Source organism: Anastrepha ludens, chromosome 5 (assembly GCF_028408465.1).
Source record: "Anastrepha ludens isolate Willacy chromosome 5, idAnaLude1.1, whole genome shotgun sequence".
In the NCBI taxonomy this organism is placed as follows: domain Eukaryota; kingdom Metazoa; phylum Arthropoda; class Insecta; order Diptera; family Tephritidae; genus Anastrepha; species Anastrepha ludens.
The window spans coordinates 74,453,083-74,479,146 of NC_071501.1; the positions used below are offsets into that span (position 1 = coordinate 74,453,083).

Consider the following 26,064-nt stretch of genomic DNA (forward strand, 5'->3'; position numbering starts at 1 on the left):
TCTTACTTGTTCATTTTTTTTTTTAATTTTGATTATTTTTCATTCACAATAGATATTAACTGTAATTTTTCGGTAGAGTTGCCATCGAAAATTCTACTAATTCGCTTAAATTATGAGAATTTAGGGCAGTTGTCAATCCGTATTAGATGCAGCTAATTCCTGAGATAATTCCGAATTAGATCGTTAATCTCGAATAACGCCATCATAGCTTTATATTACACAGGCATACAAAATTCACTTTTTCTAATTTGAAAATTTTCTTTTTTATGAAATTGGTTTCCGATGCATTTTTGTGCGCCGAGAACGATTTTATGGTAAAAAAATCAAGTAAAAACCAACAAAAAATTGTTTTGGCTGTTTTATATACTTACTGACGTGCTAGAGAATTAATATATACTCTAATATATGCTTGAAATGTATACTACAATAACCGTATATGATAGTTCCAACAAAAAAATATAAACAAAAAAAATTAACATTTTTGAATAAAATGGGGTTAATCCCTTAAGCCCTCTGATTACGATTGGATTGGATTGAAATTGGTAAATTCTATTGAGCCAGGCTCATAAAAATCACTACTCGCTGAGTTGTTGGAGTAGTTGATTACATATCCAATACGAGTTTTTCAAAATTTAAGCTGGCAAGCCATTGTGATATTCTGGAGTAGTTTGGATCACTGATTTATTTCAGTTTCATTCAAAATTAATATTTTTTCCATTGACTCCACCAGTCTGTTTGGCGGAAAAACTTAATCGGAAACCACCCTCATATCAAACAAAAAAACATGAAACCTGTGTTATAACCTGCTTCCGTTACTATGGTAATTCTTCAAGGAGTAAAGCTTAATTCAAAAATCTACAAAATTTGCTTGAATCATTTTTTGGCTCAGAAAGGGCTAGTTGAAATTCCCTTTTGCCCTTTTATTGATACCAACATCATACCAAATCAGTGAATCAACACCAAGTTTTATTTTCGCCAAATAACGTTCACTTTCTGCCACTGATATTTTTGTACAAGTCGGCGCTATTGCTGATTGATCAACGTAAGTTGGATCTATAAACTTCAGGCGTGTACGCACAAATGAAAAACAAAACACAAAAACATTTTTGAACTAATGAAAGAACGATGCGCCACTTTTATCACTCATCAACGCTTTATCACTGATATCACTTTGCCATTTATAGGCATATAAATATTAAATTTACATAGTTTTGTTTATCAGATATGTTTTTATAACCTTTACATAACCTTCACATGCCTTTTGGGTAGGGTGTATGACTGCCAAATGGATTTGTGCGTGAATGCCATTCGGCAGGTATTGAAACTGGAACTCGCTGTGCGCAATTGCGCCTGCCCTACGGCTGACAATGGCAAGCCTCCGAGTGCCTACCACTCACAAAACACCACCTGACTTTCCTTTCAGTTGCGGAACAACATCAGAAACACATACCACAATTTGATAAAGAGCCTCGGCCAAATACCCAACACCAGACGTACGTGATTATTATATATATAAAGTGGCGCAAAATTAGTCATCCGATTTTGTTTTTGGATAACTTTTTTTGATAAATATACATACAAAAAAAAATAAATGAGAATTATTAATAAAACTGTGTGTCTTTGTGTACTGCAGCTGTCTAGTTCACAAGTGTGATTGATTGGCGTATGACGCTAATCGCAAAAATTATAATATAAATCTTTCGATCGGGTGAATAAATTTGCGCCTCATTGTATTTATATACATATAAATCGCTCAGTTTGTCAAGCGTGCCCTTTAGAAAATAAAAATTGATTGCGGTCCATTTTTGTATCATCTCTCCATATGATAAATAATTTTAATGCTAACTTTTTTCACGGCAGAAGTGCGAATGTCTGGCTTACTTTAGAAAAAATTATTCTTCCAAATTTTGAAATTATAATACTAAACTGTAGATTGAGCTTGTAATTTTGAAATGATTCGCCAAAAGACGACGTGTATTCAGACTCAGCAGGGGCAGCCGTACTTATAGTTTTTGATAGACATAACTTTTTTGTTCCATACAATTAAAAACGAATACCATATTTGGTGCTAAGTCTCCAGTCACCAGACTGAGAAGAGAAACAAGGAAAAAAGATAATAGTAAAAAAATGTTATTTATTGATATTCAAATGGAGATATCGGCAAAACAAAATTTAGGTGCTTGCGTTCTAGGAGGATTTTATTTGCGAACATTATCAATTTTCACATATTTGCAAATAAATAGTTCGGATCGATTCAATATGGCGTTTTCATTTACTTTATTAGATATGCATACGAATGTATTAGGGTTGCCCTTATTATACCCGTGATATAAATATATCTGTATATATAGATTAATATATATATAGGGTCCGCCATATAACTTTACGGAATTAAAAATGCTATAAAAAAGAAACTACTTAATATTTTTCCAAACTGTTTTTTTATTTTGAAGTACAATCCCTCCGGTTAATGATGGAACACAACTTCATTCATATGGCTGCCTCGGCTAGCCATGCACCATCCCATACGATCGGTCCAATTTTTCAACACATTTTCGATTGTATGCAGCTGTATTTCAGCTATGACATCGCGTATGTTGGTCTTCAATGCATCAATTGTTGCTGGTTTGTTGGCATAACACTGGTCTTTGACGGCACCCCAAAGATAATAATCCAACGGCGTCAAATCGCAGCTCCGAGGCGGCCAAGCGCGCATATGCTTCATTCGGTGCTTTTCTTCTTCCCATTGCCGTACGTAATTTTCGTACACATTTTGCAACATTACCATGATTTTCAAAGTAATGTCGCAATATTCCCCAGCGTTCTTTGAACGTATACACAACCATGTCCGTTCAGCGGAAGAATAAAACTAATTTTCTGTCAAATCAAATGACAGCTAAGTGTTACCATTCTTCAAATAATACCTAGTTAAATCGATTAAAAGTCCACAAAATTAATCTACCCGTTCACATATGGTAGTTTACCTACAAAATTGACAATCAGATGTCAATACTGTTGTGAAAGGTTTTTCTTCATAGAAATTGTTTTGATGGAATATTTCGGTGTTTTTGGTTTGTTTAATTATTATTAAACATATGAAGAAAATACAAGCGCAATTGGCTGCTAATAATAAATAGTTGGAGAAAATCCGTAAATGATGTTTACTGAGGTTTCAAAAAATTGTGGCGGCAATACGCATTCGAAATTCGATATTACATTTTATAATAAGTAATGGAGGACACACGTTTATGTACACCCGCTTTTTTCTGTTAAATGAATGCATAGTTAATAATACCTAACAAACATTTTATTAGAATTATGTCTATAAACCTGTTTTCTTTGCCGGCATCCATTTTATTTAGTTTTTACTTTGACGTTTCTCTTTACATTCGTAAAAATGATGATCCATTACACAGAAAACACTGGGTTGTATGTAAAAAAACTGGTTATTATCTAGGACTAGCACGAAAAAGTAGATCATCTACTTATATGTGAAGGTATTATTAGCCTTGTATACCCATCCCCCTCAGCGCACCCTAACTCGAACAAAAATTAATATATTTCAATGACATTTTATGTATTCTCTTTGTGAAAGGTAGTTTGGTATTAAAAATCACGCTCACTTGCCATATAACATACACATATGCCAACGATTAATCCAGTCATCAAAGTACCTTTCAAGCGCGTTTGAAGAGATCTTCTTCAGAGAATTTTCCTTAATGTATAATGAAGATTCTTTATCGACTCAAAGCGGCGTCCGCGGAGTGGCAATTTAAGTTTTGGACCGTTCTCTACGCACATTCTCTCTCAAATGTCGCACAACTTCATTTAAAATTCTCTATTTACCCTAGAACCATTTGGAATGAATACCGATAATCTGAGTGCATAACATTATGATAATCAAAGAAAATGATTGGCAGCATGACTTTCACTTTTGAACGACTTTGACGTGGTTTTTTGTGCTTCGGCTCATGTGGATAGCGCCATTCAGCTGTCTGTCTGTTGACTGGTTTGCATGTCAACCTCATATACCCACGTCTCATCACGTGTTATGATGCGCTGAAATCGGGATATGGTTGGGTCCGAATTCATTTGCTCAAGCATGTTTTCACCTACCTTCTTCCGATAATTTTTTTGAAAAAAATTCAACTCTATTGGAACGAGTCGACGCCACGCGTCTTGACGTCTCATGGCCAATTGATGGTGTAAAATATAGCGAATTGATTCGTGAGACACGCTAAGGTCACGGGCTACCTTTCCCAAACTTATATATGGGGCATTCTTTCTGAACGTGAGACCCCCTGCCCCCAGAATAGATTTTGACGATCATTTTGAACCCAGAATTATTAAAATCGGTTCATTTTTGACTAAGTTATGGGCATTTAAAAAAAAAAAATTTCTTATATAATTAAAAAAAATCGACTTTGAGCCAAAAAACAAAATTGCCGATAACTCTTGAAAAAGATTTTTTTCGGTCGAACAAAAAAATACGTGTCTCATTATTTTGACCAGAGAGCAACATATTTGAGTTACAACGAAATCGAAGAACATGACCCGAATAGCCCGGTTGAAATGAAATGGAAAGCATCCAGAATGTAGTTTTGCCTAGTAGCGATGGAGAATCAATCGCCTCACTTATCAAGTCGAATGTGAAGAAGACAGTTGAAGGAGAGAATAATCCTTGTAATATCTAGTGTATTTGGATTAATGGCAAGCATCGACTTTTGTAGGATGGGGTGAGATCAATGAAACGCAAAGAAAACAAAACATAAGGGGCAAAGACTTTGTGGCCAGATTCTCGGCTTGTACGAACGAATAAGGATGACATATTGTAGTTTTGAATGCACAATAGAGGTATATAAGAACTTTAGAGTATATGGATGAACAATGCCCGAACTAAAACGTCGATCAAAAGCAAGTATGGAATATGACTTTGTAATGGTGTAATTTAAATGTATTCAAAAAGTGAATCTATAGTCAAATACGACACCAAGATCAATAAATTTACTTCTTGGATTGAATAATTTAGACCCTCTAATGTGATGTGAAGATAGTAGTAATGAGGTAAGAGAACAAGATTTAGAATAAGGAGCATACAAATATTTGCTTACACTTCGATTGAATATATTTCTTTTACACCAAGTAACGACGTTATCTAAATCAGATTAAAAATTTATAAGTCAGCTGCACTTGCAATCACCGAGTATATTTTTAAATCATCAGCATACATAAGAAAATTTGCGTTATTAAACCAACTGGAAATGTCAATAACAAAAAACTTGCATAACGTCCACACCCTCATTTTATATAACAACACCAAATTCCCTTTCAACCGATGTTACAAGTTAAAACCTTCATCGTCTATGAGTTTGTTTGATTCTAAAAATTAGGAGTCAGCACAAAATAAATTTTATTGAAATATGCGCTAGTATATAAAATTTGGTCCGAACCCAATTTGGCCTTCTCACTTGTTACCTCCAAAATTTGAGTTTTTCAGGAAAATTAGCTCTCAAATCAGTTCAACTCAAGTAACTCTTAATACTTTTCGTAACTTTTTTTTGGTGTGATGGAAAACAAGTACAAAAACGGAACATCCCTAGCATACCTATATATGTATGTATGTATGTACAGGGTGGCTGATGAATTTTGCTACATTAAGAAACTCAAATAACTTTTTTTTTAGTGTATGGAATTCATTTATTTTTTTTTCAAGTTGAAGGTCATTAAATTTTATTAAATGTAGCTTAACTAGTTTTAAAAGTAATTGAATTTAAATGCCCCCCATGCTCGTTGACACAAGTGCGGCATCTTAGTAAAAAGTTGTTCATTGCTGCTTTGAGAGTTGCGACAGGAATAGCCGCAATTGTTGCCCGAATGGATTGTTTTAGTTCATCCAAATTTGTTGGCTTTGTTTTATAAACTTCTTGTTTACATAAATCCCACAAGAAAAAGTCAGGTGCAGTAAGGTCAGGCGACCTGGGGGGCCAACGAAATTCGGAGTTTCTTGAAATCAGTTTATTGGGAAATTTTCGTCGCAACTCTGTCATAACAGTCTGGGCTATGTGAGACGTTGCCCCATCTTGTTGAAACCACACAGAGTTGAAAGGAATTCTCTTTCGGCGTAGTTCTGGATAGAAAAATTCTTTCAGCATTTTCAAATAACGGTCTCCAGTAACCGTAACGGTGTGACCATTTTCTTCAAAAAAATAAGGCCCGACAATACAGCGTGAAGAAACCGCACACCACAATGTCACGCGAAGAGGATGCAATTCCGTCTCGTGGAGTATCTGTGGGTTAGAAGTACTCCATATTCGACAATTTTGTTTGTTCACATTGCCGTTTAAATCGAAATGGGACTCATCAGACATGAAAAGGCAGTTTAACATGTTTTGGTCTTCTTCCACCATTTGCAGGATCTTCTGGCAAAATTCCAAGCGAATCGGCAAGTCTGCTGCATTCAGTTTGTTAACCATTTGAATTTCGTAGGGAAATAAGTCTAAATCTTTATGCATTATTGTTTGCAAAGACTGTCGGCTGACACCAAGTTGAGCAGATAAGCTTCTTGTTGAAACCCTTGGATTGCTTTGTATAGCTGCAGCTACAGCAGCGATCGTTTCCTCCGTCCGAACTGGTGGGTTTCGATGATAAGGCCTTCTTGCGACTGTTTCTTGCTCAGCAAAATTATTCACCAGTCTCATTATGGTCCATCTGCTCGGGGGATCGCCGCCAAACATCCGCCTGTACTCTCTCTGTACCAAAACTACGGACTCCAGTGCGTGATAGCGGCGGACTATCCAAATTCTTGTTTGCGTGTCCCAGTTATCCATTTTAATAAATTTGAAAGATCAATCTGCAAATTAAAACAAAAATGGAACAGATAACTTAAAAAGAAAAAAAGTTATTCAATTTTTTTTTGGTAGCGGCTTTCATCAGCCACCCTGTATATGCGTTTTTGTTATTCTTGCGGATTACTTTTTCGTTTATCATAGGCAATTATTTTTCGCTCTTCTGGTGTCTCCTCTTTGTTTTTGTCGTATACTTCTGACAATTGCTAACAGATGTCGGCTGAAGTGTTTGTCGAATGTCGCATGCTTTATAGCAAACTATTTGCAGTCTTGTTATTATGAAACGCCTACTGATACCTTTTTTGTATGTCACTGTACATATATTTAAAAAAAATGTATAAGTGACTCCGAAAGCAGATAAATATGTGCAAATTCACACCTCACATAATATGTGTTTAAATGAATATAAATGATTAATGGATTTACACGCCACTGAGGGAAACTGAATACAGTGAAACCTCGATGTAACGAAGCTGTTATATTTCTTTATATTTATACAATCTCAAAACCTTGATACAACGAAAACTGCAATATTTTTGAAAAAATCGTTATAAGTATAAAGAGTATTCCAAAGACGCGCCCAGATGTTGTTGTAAAATAAAAGATGTAAAAATTTAGATAATTTCAGGTTTGACTATTTTATTTAAAATTCAGCTCCTAACAATTACACCGCGTTACACACATTCTGTCCTATGAACCAAATATACTTTTTCGGAAAGGGGATAAAAAAAAAAAAAAAATAACGTGCATCGGCGATTTTCATGTACGCGTTACAATGTTTTTTTTTTGTATCTTATAACTTTAAACGAGCAATTCTTGTATGCATATCTGTATAGCCACACGATCTCAGGATTAACTTAACGGATTTGAATGAAATTAGGTACACAGATAGTGTATCACATTTCTAGACTTTTCACCTAGGTGTTGCCACTGACAATGTTTCACAGGGTTGCCACCTGTTCGAAATTAAAAAAAAAATAATTACATGAGATATGCCGATAATCCGAATTTTTTTATTAATTTTATTATATTAAAATTAAAAATTGTTACATTAAAAATTTTCCTTCAAGTTATGTCGAAAATTTAGAAAAAAAATTCTGACGTGTACATGAAAATCGCTGATACATGTGTATTTTTATTTTTTCTCCCCTTTCCGGAAAAGTGTATTTGGTTCATAGGACAGAAAAAAAGTTCGTTTTTGTAACGCACTGGAATATATATGTGAAAAATTTCACAATTTATTGTCCACCATGAGCACGTCTACAGGTAAATCCGCCAAACAGTCAATTCATGACTGCCTGATTGTTGACAGCGTCGAGATATCGATGTTAAAGGTAGGTTGTTCAGTAAAAATTTGTTCCACCACAGCAATATTCTCAATAGAACTTCCAGTTTTTGGTGTGCCAGACCTTTTTCTATCCTCGACAGAACCAGTTTTTTGAAAATGTGTCACCAACCCTTCAATTGCTGACCTATTCGGACGATTATATTCATCAAAAAATTACTCTTAAAGATCGACAAAAATCGACCATTTGTATAATAAGTTTCAATAATTTTAGCTCATTGTTCTAGCTTGCAAAATCGTGCATCTGTCTGCTTGACAAATGTCAAAGGTGACATAAAAAGCGACACCGTTTAGTAATTACTCTTTACTGACATCTAGACCTTACTTTTGAATGACTCTTTAGTTTAGCATTTTTTTTAACTCAGGTTTAATGGTCAAGCAATAGAGAAAAGCATACTCTCGTTTGAGTTTTCATTAATGAACACATCAGTAAAGGTTTTCAATTTATACAAAAATATTTTGTTATTTTATTTCATTTACGCTCATTTTGAATAGCATAAAAGGTTTCTCAGCAGACTCAGCGAAAAATTTGTTAATTGAGTTTTATGTTTCATCAAAGTTCGTTACGTCGAAATTTCACTGCACTTCTAAGCACCGATTTCCCGTCATTAATTTATGTATACTAAACTCGCACTAATACGTACAAAAGCAGAATTGATTTATATGTGTTTTTGCGTGGCAATCGCCACTCGTCACCTGCTAATCGATAAGATCTAAGTGACAAGAATAAAATGACTTCACTGCAAAAAAAAAAAAAAAACACAAACTAACACTTGAACTGCTGAGAGTATTTGAAGTCATTGCTAGTTTAAGTAGTTATAAATTTATACAAGCGCCGGACGTTAAAATCTGCACCATGAGCTTGAGGTCATCCGTATATTTAAATAGTGACGCTACCTTGTGAAATGATGAAATTAGAAATTCGTTAATTGAAATCCGAAGTTTCTTATCAATTTTTTTGCTTAAACTTAGCCATATAACGCAACTAGTTGACACTGAACAAACCACTCTCCCACAGGTACTGAAGAGTTGGCCCGTAGAATATTTGTGTGGCCGACAAACGCCAGTGATATTTCGGTATCAAGTCTGCAAATAGAGGAGAATAAAGCATTTAGTGCCCTCATTAGGCAAAGTGATACCTTTTCACATTGATTTTCAACGTTTATACTTCGAAGCTCCTTCAAACACAAGAGAAAGCTTCCTTAATCTCATACGCTGACGGTTGTTCGAAATTAGCGTCCGGTAATGACAACGATTACATCTGTACGAAGATAAACCATTATTGCTCCAATCTTTTTCGCTTTTTACCGCAAGAAATCTATATCCTTTTCCCACTAAATCCGACGATCATACTTATAAGAAACTGTTACTGGAGGTCAAATTGTTATTGGAAGGTAGAGTCGTTCATACATCAGTTCCGATGATAAATAACCATAATTTACTGAACGATTATTTCTATAGTTTGCTCTTCTTTCTGGCGCTTCACCCGCGATCGGCATTAAGGTCCAAAACCACAACCAGGTTCTCAAATTGCTAGCCGGTAGTACTTGAAGCGAAGGCAAAGAAATGTTGCTGACGACATTCAAGGTAATTATTCGGTCGATTTCAAATTACGCTGCGCATTTCTGGTTACCTGGGACTAGTGATATGCACACCTCCAGATCTGCCAAACCGCTTTGCTTAGGACGGCGAAGATAGGCTCGCAAAGTTAGGCATGTATGCTTCCTGTCTAGGAATATAGCATAATGCTCACCAAGCGATTTCTTCTGTAGTGCTGTAGGAATCACCTCAGTAGGCTCTTGCTCAGTAGACTAGGTTGAGCTACCTCCCAGGTGCGTCAGGAGATATTTCGCCAATGACGAGATCCGTATTTATACATAACACATATGTATAAAGGTAGACATGAATTCTCGTTTCCCGAATGATGTTAAACGAGTCCAATCGTCCCCCATCGCAGACGAAGAGCTGTAGTTGCCTTGTGAGATCCACACTACTGTGGTACAATTATGTTTAACATATGACCGGCATGTAAAGATACCTCGCACGATTCTAACCTCCAAATGCCCTTCACACCCTTCAGTACAAATAAATACTCTAGGGAAGCGTTACCACACGTATTCCTACACGAGTATTGCGTCAGTTTGCAAATCCATCGAAGCGCTGCTGCGTCCTTTTTAAACAGGTACATTGTATTTGTCACTGGTTCGTTGTACGTTTTGGATACAACTCGAAAAGTTATGGGAATTCCATTGCGAAACTTTGAGGGATTACTGAAAATTCAGCTATTAATTAACATGTGTTGAAAAAATTGAGTAGGATGGCTCTTAAAAAAAAAAAACAAAAAACGACATGAAGTCTTTTTTGAATTTAAAAAAAAAGTAAGCTTTTGTTCTAAACAAAACGTTTTTAAAAGATTAATTTTATTATCACGCAAAATGGTTTATTAATTGAGCCTCCAGTCGAAAACCTTTACTGCTAGAGCTGCGTTTGCTTTAGTTTATTTAATAATTTATTACAATATATGTACGCTTTGTAAAATGAAGCTGTTCAAATAAAATATCTTAAAAATTAGTTTGAAAAGTATAAATTTAATAATAAAAGTAATAATATTTTATGGTCCTAGAATATAAAATGGCCATGGAAAAGCTTCTCATAAAAAAATATCTGCCGTTCGGAGTCGGCTTGAAACTGCAGGTCCCTCCATTTGTGGAACGGAACATCATCAAGACGCACACCACAAATAGGAGGAGGAGCTCGGCCAATTATGCATATATATATATGTATATATAAATATAGAAAATAATAAAATACATATTTATAAAAAACATCTATGAGAATGATAAAATATTTATCTTTAAAATAAGCTATACTAAAATTTTCCACTTGGGTAAACCTGAAATTTATTTAATTTTTTTTCAAAACTTGTTCAGTTTATTTTTATTATACTCAAGTTTGCAAGTTAATTTATTTTCGAAAAATATGACGGCAATGTCTAAAATACTTGGACCGTTGATATAAAATTTATGGCTCGAGTCAAATGGTTTTCTATCAACATTTCCACCAATTTTGACTATTTTTCTTTTTTTCGGAATGTTCATTATTATTTGATTTCATTTTATATATTTCATTTACTGGCAAAGCTAGTGTGAATCCAAATTTGAGTCCCTGAAGAAGTTCCACACAATTTTCATCTCCATTCCATGGTTTTTCAGTAGCATCCTTAGAAAAGAGTTTGGTATGCAGTTTTATAGCTAATTTAAGTTTATTATATTGGATGTACGAAGTTGCTTAAAAATCTCATTGATTTTTTTTAATATTTTTCCCTATCCGCGTTGGAGAAAATGCCCAACTTTTTTACAAAAATAATGAACATTACAGAAAAAAGATATAGGAGAATAGTGAAAACTGATACAAATTTTGATGTGCTACAATTTTGTCCCTGGGTGTACATACTTCGAGCGACAAAAGAAAGTGTACACTACTCACTCGTTCTCACTTAAATTACGCTGTTATTAGTTGGAAACGTTACTACCAACTTTCGATAAATAGACTTTTTTCGACAACTTTCGCGTTCAAAAATGTTTCTTGAGCAGTCATTACGTTCCCTACGATTTGAGGCCCTTGCTCCGAGCTACAACTCTCGGCTAAAGCGAATTAATCTAGAATTTCTCGAAAAAAGGAAGGGTAGTTCTTTCACTTTCATTTATTTTCAGTGTTGTTAATGGCATCGTCGACTGTCCAGTTCTATTTGAGCAGATAAGCCTCAATGTTCCACAAAGAAGTCTCCGCAATTTTTATCCTTTTCATGGCGAAGAACTGTAAGACTAAATTTGCGAGTAATTTACTTATTGCTCGCGTACGTCGACACTTTATTTCATTGTCCAATTCTAGACTGCTTGATTTCTGTCTACTTGTAGATGAAGTTTTGTAAAATATTAAAGTTAGTTGCTTAATATTGTATTTCATGGACTGCTAATATTTTAGTTGCCAAATTTGGCTTGTTTTTCTTTACATTCAGGTCTAGTTTCTAAGGTAATTTGTACTTTAGATGATTAAAAAAGAATAAACATTGATAATTTTCTATTTTTATTTATTTATATATTTTTTTGGTAATTGTAATTACTTTCTTATAAAAATCTAGTTCATACTACAACAAGAACCATGTAATGGAAAGTTCCGAACTGTTTATAAAATTTGTAAAAATTTGGCAAATTTTCATCAAAATGTCAAATTTTTTTTTTTAGTTTGTTAGAATTTGTAATTTGGTTCGGGTATGTAGCTTTGTAGAATTTTGGTATAATAAATAAAGTGCAAATTTCAAGTGGTTCAAAGATTGCGTTGATTTTTGACCATTTTTGTTTTTTTGCTGACGGTGTTGGGTGTTTTCTTCCATATAAAAAAAATGTCCAGTTGGCGTTAAATGTAGAAACTGCACAAGACCGCGATAACATTTTTTTTTCGAAAATCAGTGTGCTTTTTGATCTACTCGATTATTGCCAACAGATCCTTCGGCCGCAGTTGGTTTAAAGTTAGAAGCCGTCATAAAAATAATTATATAACATTTGATAATGGAAAAAAAACAATTTCTAGTTTAAAACAGCAAAATCACACTTTTCTCTCATAGCTTTAATATTGTCGTTACCGCTAAAGCGTTTAATTAGTTTGTCTGTGTCGCCATATCGCGCAACTAGCCATCCTTATCACAGCGACCAAATCTCAGCCCACTATCAGTCATGCCTTACTTTCCCTCGCAATTGTTCTTGTATCAGTTTGTCCTGTTTTTGTCTTTTTTTCTATTTATTATTATTCGATTTTTTATTACTTGACAATTATTTGTGCTGGTATTGATTTACCATATAATATTGTAATTCAATCGATCGTATTTTATTCAACATGCGGCGTGCCGGGTTTCATTACTGTGGCAATTTGCTTTGTTAAATATTTCAAATGTAGTTGTATGCAAATACACACACACTCACTGGTATCGAATAACAATTGCGAAAATATTTATGAAATTCATGCGTTCGTTGAGTGTGCAAATAAATGTACTTATGGAAGTATTAATAATATTTACACACCCTCGTGATGTTCATGTGGTTTGTAACTTAATTGCTTGGCTGCGGCTTTAGATGCTTTATTCTATGTAAATACCAAGCATGTCTGTTAATTTTCATTTTAACCGGCGTATGCGCTGTGGAGCGTTAAAAAATTCTTCTCCTTTCTTTCGTGCGCAAATATTTGAAAAGAATTCCTAATAGCCGTTTGAGCCCCTTTCAATAAATGTCAATTAATTGAAGCTCTCTTTAATGACAGTTTAAGCTCTTCTTATCTAACCATGCTGGTAGAATAATCATTTTCATTTGGTAGTGTTCAATACAAATAGGAGGAGGAGCTCGATCAAACTCTTATTGTATTAGATTTCTAAGTATGGCACTACCTAATTTATATTTTCGTAGACGGGCGTTTCAAGCAAAATACAAAAAATTGTTACAATTTTATAGGTAATATATTTTGGTAACCTCTCTTGGAAACTAATTGCGAAATGCTGCCAATCTGAAACTTTGGGTTTTAGTACATTGCTATATAGATGTACTGATGGCGGAATCACTGATTTGCAAACTTAAAAAGTGAGATTTAATAAAAAAACAAAAAAAAAAAAAAATAGTGTCTGATTAATTTGGCCGTTCAATGACTTCTCAACACACAAAATTTCGACTAACTCCCCAAAGGCGGGATATTCAAATTGCATTGCTGGACGGCAAATATCTTTTAGATGAATATTGTGGAGATACTGAAGAACATACAAGAGCTCTTCTACTAGTCTCCTACACCAAGTAAACATATAAAGCGATTGGTAGACACTTCTTTTTACTTAATAACAATCTTACATCCATAAAAGTCAGGAGCTTAACGAAGTTTAGCTTGAATAACAATTGGTTTTAACCTTAATAGCGGCAATTTGTAAGTACCCTGTAGGATTACTGAAGCCGAAGTTGTTGTTGTTGTAGCAGCACAAACATTTCCCATACATGTACAAGGAATGCTGCTGAAGTGACCACCCTTGGCCAGATATAAATCCGTGTGCTGGTAACGTAGAACCGACTGTCGTGGGAAAGACAAGAGCCTAAGTGGTTCATATTAAGGGCGGCTGTCTGATCTGACTTGATTTATAGTTATAGAAATGATTGCATGCAGATTTTGATGAATTTAATTTATAACTTTTTTTCAAAATATAATATAAAACAGCAAAAGACAAATTCTCATTCACAGAAGTCTTAGTTCAGTCACTTATTTCCCCCAACTTTTAGGTAACAAACTTCAGTGGGAGAACGCAAGAAAGTCTATGTTGCGTCATAGCCTAAAGATCACTGTTCTTTTTATCACGAAAGTATTCCTCCTGGGCAGACTGTTCTATGACGGTATCCTGAGGAATTTTTTTTACGTCAAACTCGAGGTGATTGAGAACGACTGGATCTTGCATCATTTCTACACGTCGGTCTATTTCTTGTTCTTGGTTTTAGAAGTTTTGGCGAACAAATACACTCCAACATTATCGTACCCATTATATAGCCCCGATATCACCTAGGACTTCTTCTTATTCCCCATGTACAATAAGTAAAGAAGGCTTTAACCCCGATATCGAACGTAGGATTGCCAAGTCCAATCGTGGGAGCAACGTTGGAATCATTGTGTAGCGTTAGAAGAAAACATTGTGAAGGGCGATAACAAAAAATTGCTCGTAACTTGATTTGCATAAGATTGCACATAACTTCTTCATATTTTTAGAAATATCTCGACTCCAGTATCTTCTATGGAATAAATTTGAGCTAAACAATTTTTTGTCGCTTAACTAATATTCAGGTACATTTAACGGACTTGATAGCAATGATTGTTTCTGCACTTGTTATGGCGCCAAGTTACCAATGACATTCAGCTGTCAGATAATCAGTAAGTTTTGCCATTTTATCATGTTTTATTCAAGCTTATTAAACGTATGAAAATTAAAAAAAAAAAATATTATCGGAATTCCAACTCCAGTTGTAAATACGGAGGTCACGATTTTGGCCACCTTTTCGGACAAGGCCCATTTTTGGTTCAGCGGCTATATAAGCAAGCAAAATTGCCACCAATGGAGCGAACACAATCCACAAGTGTTCGACTGCATGAATGCATCCATAAAGATTGAGTGCTTGGTACGATGCAGAATTGGACTTTATTTATTCCATAATGAGGAAAGAGAAACCGCTACAGTCCATGGTTCTCTTTATAGAGGGGCAATTCATCAATTGGCTGCCAGGATCAAATTCTCTAGGGCTACGTCAGGTCCGCTTACTCTACGCAAATAGGCTAACAACTTCATGCGAGTTCGAGGCTAAATTCAAGACGCAATTGCTTGAATAACGGGGAGTTTTTGAGCACTCAAAATATGGAATTACGAGGGGTGCCTTTTATATGTCGGGATTTGGCAACCCTGGTGTTGCAATCTGGCAACTGACAGCTGTATCGCAATGTTTGACATTTTTTGGCTTTTACGTACTCAGAACGTTTTGAAATACCAGCGCTATTTGTGTTGTTTACAGTAACTTGAAAGATTCATCTCGGTCCAAAAATGGAATTAAATCGTGAACATTTTCGTGCGACATTGCATGGATGAACTTAATTCATTTTTTGGCGATGAAGCTCCATCAAGGACCAGTGTTTATCGATGGTATGGTGAATTCAATCGTGGTCGTAGTTCACTCCAAGACGAATTTCGTGAAGGTCGTCTAAAATCAGTTGTTGTTCTGAAAACCATTGACGCTGTGCGCGAACTGATATTGCAAGATCGTCATGTGACCTATCGTGAGATTGAGACAATCTTAGGCATTAGTGGGACCAGCATACATTCAATATTGCATAAACTTTTGACTGTCAAAAAAATGTGTTCGCGTTGGATCCCACACAATTTGTCAATCGCTCAAAAAAGGGCTCGTGTCAATTGGTCGAAGGAAATGCTCAAAAAATACGTTCGCGGGGCTTCGAAACACGTCTATGACATCTTGACAGGTGATGAATCATGGATTTACGCCTATGAGCCCGAAAGTAAACAGCAGTCGACTGTATGGGTGTTTCAAGATGAGCCAAATCCAACAAAAGTTGTTCGCGCTGTCGCAACCGTACCACTAGAACAACGCAGAACAGTAAATTCTGAGCGGTCCACAACCATTTGTTTGCCAGTTGTCTTCCAAGAAATTAGGAAAACCAATCGCCAAAGACGGATCACTCTTCACCAGGACAATGCGAGCTCTCACACATCGGCTCAAACAACTGCATTTTTGAGCACCCAAAACATCGAATTAATGAGTCATCCGCCGTATAGTCCTGACTTGGCACCGAATGACTTCTTTTTATTAAAAAAAAAAAATAAATAATTGGCGAGTACACTTCTATTAGGTGTTTGGCCGAGCTCCTCCTCCTATTTGTGGTGTGCGTCTTGATGTTGTTCTACAAATGGAGGGACCTACAGTTTCAAGCCGACTCCCAACGGCAGATATTTTTATGAGGAGCTTTTTCATGGCAGGAATACACTCGGAGGTTTGCCATTGCCTGCCGAGGGGCGACCGCTATTAGAAAAATGTTTTTATAAATTTTGCTTTCACCGAGATTCGAACCAACGACCTCTCTGTGAATTCCGAATGGTAATCACGCACCAACCCATTCGGCTACGGCGGCCGCCCGTACGTAAAAAACAAACTGAGAGGTCAACGTTTTTCGACACCTGAAGAAGAGGTTGCGGCATTCAGAATGCATGTTTTGGAGGTACCTCCTTCAGAGTGGCAAAAGTGCTTCGACAATTGGTTCAAACGCATGCAAAAGTGTATAGATCTTCATGGAGAATATTTTGAAAAACAATAAAGGGATTTTCGATGATTAAAATTTGTTTTTGTTCTCTTATCCCGACATATAAAAGGCACCCCTCGTAATAGGTAATCCATCTTACAGCCCTGAATTAGCACCTCTATTTGCCTGAAGAAACAATTGAAGCTTTTATACGGCTCGTTTTGGAGGTATGTACTTCTGAGTCGCAAAAGTGCTTTGAAAATTAGTTCAAGCGAATGCAGAAGTGTAATGACTTCCAAGGAGAATATTTGGAAAACATTTTCACCATTTTCATTACTATTTTACAGTGTTTTCATTATTGGACACTAAATATAAAAGGCAACCCTCGTTTTAAAGTATGTATATAGAGTGCGATCAATTGAGGGGTATCGGATTTTAAATTGAAATAAAACAACGAAAATTAAAATAGATGGGACAATATTTATTATTTTTTTGTAGAACCATTCATATACTTTTTTTTAAGATAATCCCTTTTCGGCTTCATTGCGATAGCGTTCGCCATGCAGTGTTACATTCACGTTTTTTTAAGTCAGCCTCGTCTTTGAAGAAATACGGTCAGTTCTTGCATGACTACGGGTTGCTCTTCAGCCCAACTATGGCAATTTGCTTATTGATGTAGCCATTACGCCAAAAATAGGCCTCATCGCTGAATAAAATTCGGGTTCTGAAATGCGGATCTTCGACGAATTTTCAAGAGCTCAGCGACTTAAATTATGATGCTTCGGAAGATCGGTCTGCGTCAAATCTTAGACTAACCATATTTTATATGCTTTATAACCAAAATATTTGCGTCATGCGTAGTGCCATGAGATAGGCCAAGTCGTGAGACCGACGTCGAATCGGTTCGGGTCTTCGACAAAACTCTTATTAAGAGCCGCAATATTTTCTTCACTTCGGGCTGTACGTGGTCCAATCGGTAGAGTATCATCCAATAATGTAAAATTATTCTCAATTTTGCCGATGGTTTGCCGAATAGTGCATTCGGTGGGACGGTTATGTGCACGATAAGTTGGCTTGAGCAGTATTTGTGAACATTGTTGAGTCGCAAGTTTTTCCACGATGAAATGCCAATGAATACCAAAACAAAAATTGTATTTAGTTTGAGAGTAGTCACGCTTGATCTGTAAAAAAACCCTCCAATCTGATCACCCTTTATATGTAAACGTATGATGACACCAAATATGTGCGGTATCCCTTCAACTGCAAGGACAATAATTCATAACAAAAATATGTTTGAATGCAGAAAATTCTGTCTTCACTCAGAAATCTGTTTTTCATCTATTAACATATAAATTAAAATTTTAAATATTAGCACACATTTTTGTCTGTGCGTAAAAGTATAGGCAGATTTATATGGGTAAACACATATGACAAATTACAAACATATAAGCGCACATAAGCTCCCATCGCGTGTAAGTAACCACTTCTGCTCTTGAAGTGCCTTTTGAGGTCTATTGGTATGATTAACTCGAGTATGTCAACTGATAAATCTGTCTGAAAAGTTTAAAAATAATATTTATATATCAACATTACCTGTATGTAAGAATGTACACAAGTATGTGCCAATGTTCATGAGTGCGCATGAAAATCCGTTGCGATCATAGACTATTTTAAAAATAATCATACGCGCTCACCTTTGTGCAATTCAATCAACAATGAAGTGTTTGCTTTCATACTTTATTTCTTTTTTATCCCACTCGTCTAGGGCGAATGTGTGTGGGTGAAGCCACAAAATGCTGGCGGCAATGAGTTTGCAGTGCCGTTCGGTGCGCGAGTCATACGCACAGAGAAGACACGCACCCTTGTCGCCAATGATGAGGGTAAACAATTTTGGGTGCCGGCTGAGGATGTATTGAAAGCGATGCACATCACCTCGCAACAAGGCGTCGATGATATGATTACATTGGGCGATTTGCAGGAGTATGCGATTTTAAGGAACCTAGAGATGCGATATGCGAAAAGGCTTATTTATGTGAGTAAAAGTAAAAATAAATGTTGACAATTCAAACCTAGAGATGCGATATGCGAAAAGACTTATTTATGTGAGTAAAAGTAAAAATAAATGTTGACAATTCAAAAGAAGAAAATATTTCGGTAATCAATAAATGTTTGTATTCTTTTCAATGCTCTTTTCATAGACCTACACTGGCTCCATGCTGATCGCTATCAATCCTTACCAACCGCTGCCGATCTACACCACTCGCGAGATTGCCCAGTATCGCGGCAAGAAAATTAGCGAACTCCCGCCTCATATTTTCGCCATCAGCGACAATGCCTTCCAGCAGCTGAAGCGTGATCGCATGAATCAGTGCATTGTGATAAGCGGCGAGTCGGGTGCTGGCAAGACTGAGAGCACTAAGCTCATACTGCAGTATTTGGCCGCTAACAGCGGCAAGCAGTCCTGGATCGAACAGCAGATCATTGAAGCAAATCCAATTATGGAAGCATTCGGCAATGCGAAGACCGTGCGCAATGACAACTCATCACGTTTCGGCAAATACATAGAGATACGATTCACGGACGCTGGTAAAATACAGGGTGCAAAGATCGAACAATATCTGTTGGAAAAATCGCGCATTGTAGCGCAATCGCGTGATGAGCGCAATTATCACATTTTCTATTGCATGTTGGCTGGCTTGAGTAAAGCCGAACTGACTCGCTTGGAGTTATTGGAGCAATCTCCTCTCAAATACCACTATTTGGCACAGGGTGGCTGCTATGAGTTGGATGGCAGAAATGATGCCAAGAATTTTGCTGACATACGCGCAGCTATGAAAGTGCTCTCCTTCAGACCAGAGGAAGTGTGGAGTATCTACAGCCTATTGGCTGCCATTTTGCATCTGGGTAATATGTATTTTAAAGCGACGATGGTACAAAATATGGACGCCACTGAGGCAACCGATGTGGTGAATTTGCAACGTGTGGCCGCGCTGTTAGGTGTCACAAAGCAAGCGCTGGCCGCTGCGTTGACACGTAAAACGATTTTCGTGCACGGTGAGCGTGTGGAGACGTCTCTTTCGCGCGAAATGACCATCGAGGGCAGAGATGCATTCGTGAAGTCACTGTATGGCGCGATCTTCGTACGCATCGTTCAGCGCATAAACGCGACAATCGATACGAAGGATAAGGTGTCCAAAACGCTGAACACTATAGGAGTGCTGGACATATTCGGTTTCGAAAATTTCGCGAATAACAGCTTTGAGCAGCTATGCATTAACTATGCAAATGAGAATCTGCAACAATTCTTTGTACGGCATATTTTCAAGGTGAGTTTGATTGAATTTTGTGTTTTTATTTGGAGTGTTTTATATTATTTATAAAGGGTGTTTTTTTTAGAGGTTAGGTTTTCAAGATGAAATAAAACGTATATAATTTAATGTTATGGCCAAGAATTTAGCTTTATTATAAAGATAAGGGTTTGCCATTATGTTTTAAAAATGATTTCGGGCAAGTGGCCGCCGCGGCTGGCTCGAATAAATTCCAGCCGAGAGGCCCAATTTTCGACCACTTTTTGCAGCAATTGGGGCCGTATGTCAGCAATAACGCGCCGAATATTCTCTTCCAAGACGTCAATCGTCTCGGGCTTATCTGCGTAGACAAGCGACTTCACATAGCCCCACAAGAAATAGTCCAGCGGTGTTATATCGCACGATCTTGGAGGCCACGCCACAGGTCCACGGCGCGAGATAATGCGCTCACCAAAAGTTTCCTTCAATAAATCGATTGTTGCGTTGGCTGTATGGCATGTAGCGCCGTCTTGTTGGAACCAAAGGTCCTCCACATCAACATCGTCCAATTCAGGCACGAAAAAGTCATTAATCATGGCTCTATAGCGCTCTCCATTGACTGTAACATTATGGCCGGCTTCATTTTTAAAGAAATATGGACCAATGATTCCCTCTGCCCATAGAGCACACCAAACAGTGACTTTTTGAGGATGTAACGGCGTCTCAGCAATGGCTTGTAGATTATGTTCACTCCAAATGCGACAATTTTGCTTATTGACATACCCATTCAACCAAAAGTGAGCTTCATCGCTGATCAAAATTTTCTTGTGAAAATCGGGATCGGTGGCCATCTCGTTTTGGGCCCATTCACCGAACATGCGACGCGCTTGAATTCTTGCACGAGTTGGATTTTGTAAGCCCGCAAACCAAGATCCTTCCGCAAAATCTTCCATAAAGTGGATGGGCACATCTCCAATTGCTGCGCGCGATGGCGGATGGACTCATTCGGGTCTTCTTCGATACTCTGCTCCACAGCAGCAATAGCGTCTTCGGTGCGCACTGTACGACGTCTCTGAGGATGCGTATTATCCACTAGAGCAAACGTGGTGCGAAACCGATCCATGGTTAATCGAATTAGTGACTCTGATGGACGATTATGTCGACCGAATATTGGACGCAGCGCGCGATGCATCAACCATGCACTGAACCATTATTTTCGTAATAAATTTGCACGATTTGCAAACGTTGTTCAGGTGTAAGTCTATTCATTATGAAATGGCAAACCAAACTGAGCATAAATCAAGTAACAGCTGTCAAAAAGACCATCTACGAAAAAAGTAGTGCCAACTTGAAAACCTAACCTCTAAAAAAAACACCCTTTACATTCATTATAAATTAAAGAACACAATAACGGTGTGAGTTATCACATCGATTCTGGCTTTATTTTGAAGCTACACGCATTAACTTATACTGGTATATTCACACCCCTACGTATGGCTTGGCACTTCATCAAAGTGACCGCCTCGTCTTCACTGGCGGTCAATATAGCGTCTCGAACCTTGGCCTCGAGCTCGTCTAAAGCAGTTAGTTTGTTAGACAGAAAAAGACATTTCTGGATCTTCTTGGATATCGTCCACTAAGTAGTTCTACTTTCTTCACTTCACACCAATCTCTTTCTGGTTGGTGGCTTAAGATTCAAGCGAGTGTATTCATGCACAAACTTTTTCGCGGCGACGAACTACTTGCGCGCTAAAACTATAATGACGGTCAACCTCTTGAATTTCGATAATATTTTTTAATAACTTTCACACTTTCGGCATGCGTGTAACGATGCGTAATGAAAATTGTAGTGAATAATTTGACAGTTAGTTATCACCGGTAATTTTGACAGCTGCTGAAACATAAGAGTTGGAAAAATTATCGCTGCTATTTAGTCACCCTTTGTAAAGAAGAATAAATGAAATTTTTACATTTCGTAAAACTTTATACTTTCAGATGGAACAAGCAGAATATGAACAAGAAAATATCAAATGGCAACACATCGACTTCCAGGATAATCAAGAGATATTGGACTTGATCGGTATGAAGTCGGTGAATATTATGTCACTCATAGATGAAGAGTCAAAATTTCCTAAAGGTGAATATGGTAGTAACTTAAATATATTGTTAAGTGATTGTAGAAGTGAGTTTAAGAAATTATATTATATATAAATATAAAAGTCATGTAATGCCGAAATTTCGAATCTTAAAATCGCTATTTACAGAGTGTTTTTTATAAGAGATGCGCAAACTGTAAGGTTCATCCATATTTTAGGCAATTGCCGGACTCATCTTCAAAAAGTCACTTACTCTAAGAGGTTAGGTTGAACTGGTTGACTTGCAGTCACGCATAAACCGGTTTAGTCCATAGCAATACCAAAGGGAGTTCATTAGTGTTTTGAAATAGTTTACCTGCATGGTGCCTGTGCCCATTTAATTTAAGGAGACATTTCCAACCTACTGCTGAGATATCGTCCAATCCGTCAAAGTGTAGCGCCCCCAGATATTTTAGGCGTGTTTTGAATAGCGCGGCATACAATACACAGTTCAATTGTCAGTCATACAGCCTAGGTAAAAAGTCAGAGTGAGCGGTCAAATATATTTGTGCTGCTTATGAACCTAATGCAGGATCGATTCCTACTACTCCGTTCTGGCAGACATCCTGGATATATTCGAGTTAGGCCGACAATGTTAGTACTCATGTCTTTGCCCAGGAATTGAAAATTCGTTACAGGGTGCGCCATATTTTATGTCGGTATGTAAACGCTGAATAACTTTGTCATTTGCCAACCGATCGACTTCAACATACATATTTTCGATACGTCAATTCAGTACAATTTCAACCATGGATCGCTTTACACCTAAACAACGCGCTGAAATAGTGACGCTATATATCGAAAATAGTCGTTCTCTTGTTCTAACTCAACGCCCATATCGCAAAACGTATCGCGGTAAACGGGCGCCGGCTGACAATACCATTCGTCGTTTGGTGACGAATGTTTTGAGCACGGGGCAGAAGGAGATCGTCAACATGCCGTTCATCAACGACCAAGACGTTCCAATAAACTTGTTGAAGCAGTGAGGGAGAGCGTTGCCCAGGAGCCAACAGTGTCGTATCGTCGTCACGCTCAGCATTTTGTAGTCAGTGAAACCACAATGCGGCGCATTTTAAAGGATGATTTAAATTTGTTTCCGTATAAAGTGCAATTGACACAAAGAATATTGCAGACAAACCATTCACGTCGCTTTGAATACGGCCAAACAATCGCTCGAATAGTTGAAACTGAACCCAATTTTTGGAAGCAAATTTTAATGACTGGCGAGGCACATTTTAACCTCTCTGGCAGCGTGAATAAGCAAAACTGCCGCATTTGGGAAACTGAGAACTCACACGAGATCGATGAAACTCAATTGCATGACCGGAAAGTAACTGTTTGGGCCGGCAATTGCGCCAAAACCATCATTGGGTCATATTTTTACCGAGAAAACGAAACGGTCAATGGAAACCGATATCGATGGATGCCCGCAAATGCGTGAGAAAGGTTTACTGATTTGAACAAGATGGTGCGATGTGCCACACTGCGAATGCAACAATTGAATTTATGCAACGAAAATTTTCGGGAGGCGACATTGACTGGCCCCCGAGATCACCTGACTTTTCTGACTGTTCCGTTTTGTCTTACATTCACCGACTAACTTCGAAGAGCAGCGTGGGTTAGCAAGGGCTTTCAGTGCAGCTTAACTGTCACTACAACTTCCAATACTGTTTCCCCGCCACTTTTACTCAATTAGCCAGTACGCCACATTCAAGATGGCATAGACTTCCGTAAGAAATACCGTGGCCGTCTGTCCTGTGCCAAAGTACTTCTTATAAGGAAACAAAAGTATTGGCACACTTAAGCTTAACAGCATAGTGCCTTCAATTACTGCGAACTTTGCTTCATTTTTAGTAAAATGAGCGGAAAAAAACGGGAAGTCGCCAAATCTCAGCGCCAAATAATATTATATTTGCACAATAAGGTGGCAAGAATGGGCAGAAGCCGCTATACAATACAAAGTAATGTTTAATGTTTCAAGGGAGGTTCATCTTTGTAAAGCGAGAAACGTACGGACAGGCCTAAGGCTTTAAATTACCTTTAAATGAAACGAACGCTGACAAATAGTTAGGAGGTAAACAAAAACCAAGAATATATTCCACACAAATTGCAGCGGATGTTAAGGAAGAGTTGGAAAAGGATAGCATAGCATGAGGAGAACTACAATTCTCGCGTGGCTAGACGCAAACCTCTAATTTTAAAAGTGAGCCAAGAGAAGCGTTTAGCCTACGCTAAGGAGTATCTAAACGAGCGAAGTGAGTTTTAGCACAAAGACTATTCTCGGATGAAAGCAAATTCAACATCTTTAAATCTGTGGCCCGCAAACTGTGTGGAAAAAGCCGAACACCAAACTGTAAAAACAGAATCTTACTGCGACTGTACAACATTAGGGTGAAAGAGCCATTGTGTGGGGCTGCATGCCCGCTGCCGGCGTCGGTGAGCTCGAATTCATTGACGGCATTATGGATAAGAGATATTATATGGAAATGCTGAAGTGAAACGTCAAAAAAAGTGCCAGAAAGCTGAAATTGCCAAATCCATTCGCAAATGCACTTCCCACACAAGTCTACGTTTTATCACTTTAGTGAAATTCGGTTCAGGGGTGCTTAAATCAAATCCTTTTGTGTTCTATTCCTTGATCTTCAGTTCAAACGTATAAATCTGTATATCAAACGGTATCAGATCTAGTGTTCCTACTGCACTAATGTACCACTTTAATGTCAGTAATTAAAGCTCGTCAAAAATTATTAACATTTTGTTAAGTGTTTTGATTTTTGTTAAGTGTTTCGATTATTCTAGTATGAGTATTTTTTAAATTGGTTTTACTTAATTTTAATTTCGATGTTCTTATCTCGAGGAGAAAATTTCTTTTGTTTTATAGTTGATTGGCCTCAACTGCAAAAAAATATGAAGAAGTAAAAATGCTTTCAAAATACTTCAGAAACTCAATAATAAATGGCATAATTGCGATTTAGAGAGATAATTTGAATCAATTTTAAAAATAAATACACAAATAATTATTACCTAAATGCTGCTTTAGTGCTTCGAAAAAATATTGCAGTGATAAAAATAACAATTTAACATTACGTTACAATATATTTTTTGTTTTATCTAAAACAACAATAATGAATTGCCTTTAGTTTATAATTAATTAAAAAAAATTGCGTCTGCTTAGTTGATTTTGGTATGTACAAAGTCTAGTACATAATAGTGCCTCTTTAAGTACTTTGCCGACTATTATATTTTAATTCCAGCTATTAAATATGCAGATATATAAATTTGAAGCCTTATTTTAGTAAATTAAAATTTTTGAATTTTTGTATAGATAAGAAAGTATGCGATTTGATGATTGCGGGTAAAAAATAAAATGCCATGAGCTTTTTTAGAATTTTCGTCATATTTCTATTTACTATTAACCGAATTAAAAAATAAGTCAAATACTTAAAGTACTTAAATCTAAGCCAGTGAATTAACTTAGAAAACATAAAATTTTACTTGGTTAAGCAAAGAGCTCTCATTATTTCTGATATAAACAAAAATGCGCGATTGTGCATTTCTAAACTTGGAATCATAGACAACACCTATCGCTAAGTGTATTTGATTGTATCAAGATAGGAAAAATAAACATTTCA

General features: G+C 36.8%; 1 protein-coding gene across 1 annotated transcript in view; it reads left to right on the top strand.

The window, feature by feature from the left end:
* The window catches only part of LOC128863112 (unconventional myosin-VIIa), a 38,179-nt gene that overhangs the window by 4,941 nt on the left and 7,174 nt on the right, over positions 1-26,064 (top strand). Inside the window, exons 2-4 of the mRNA XM_054102061.1 lie at positions 18,776-19,042; positions 19,209-20,336; positions 22,293-22,434. Of these exons, the coding sequence (XP_053958036.1) occupies positions 18,776-19,042; positions 19,209-20,336; positions 22,293-22,434 (1,537 nt within the window). The remainder of the gene's footprint in view (positions 1-18,775; positions 19,043-19,208; positions 20,337-22,292; positions 22,435-26,064) is intronic.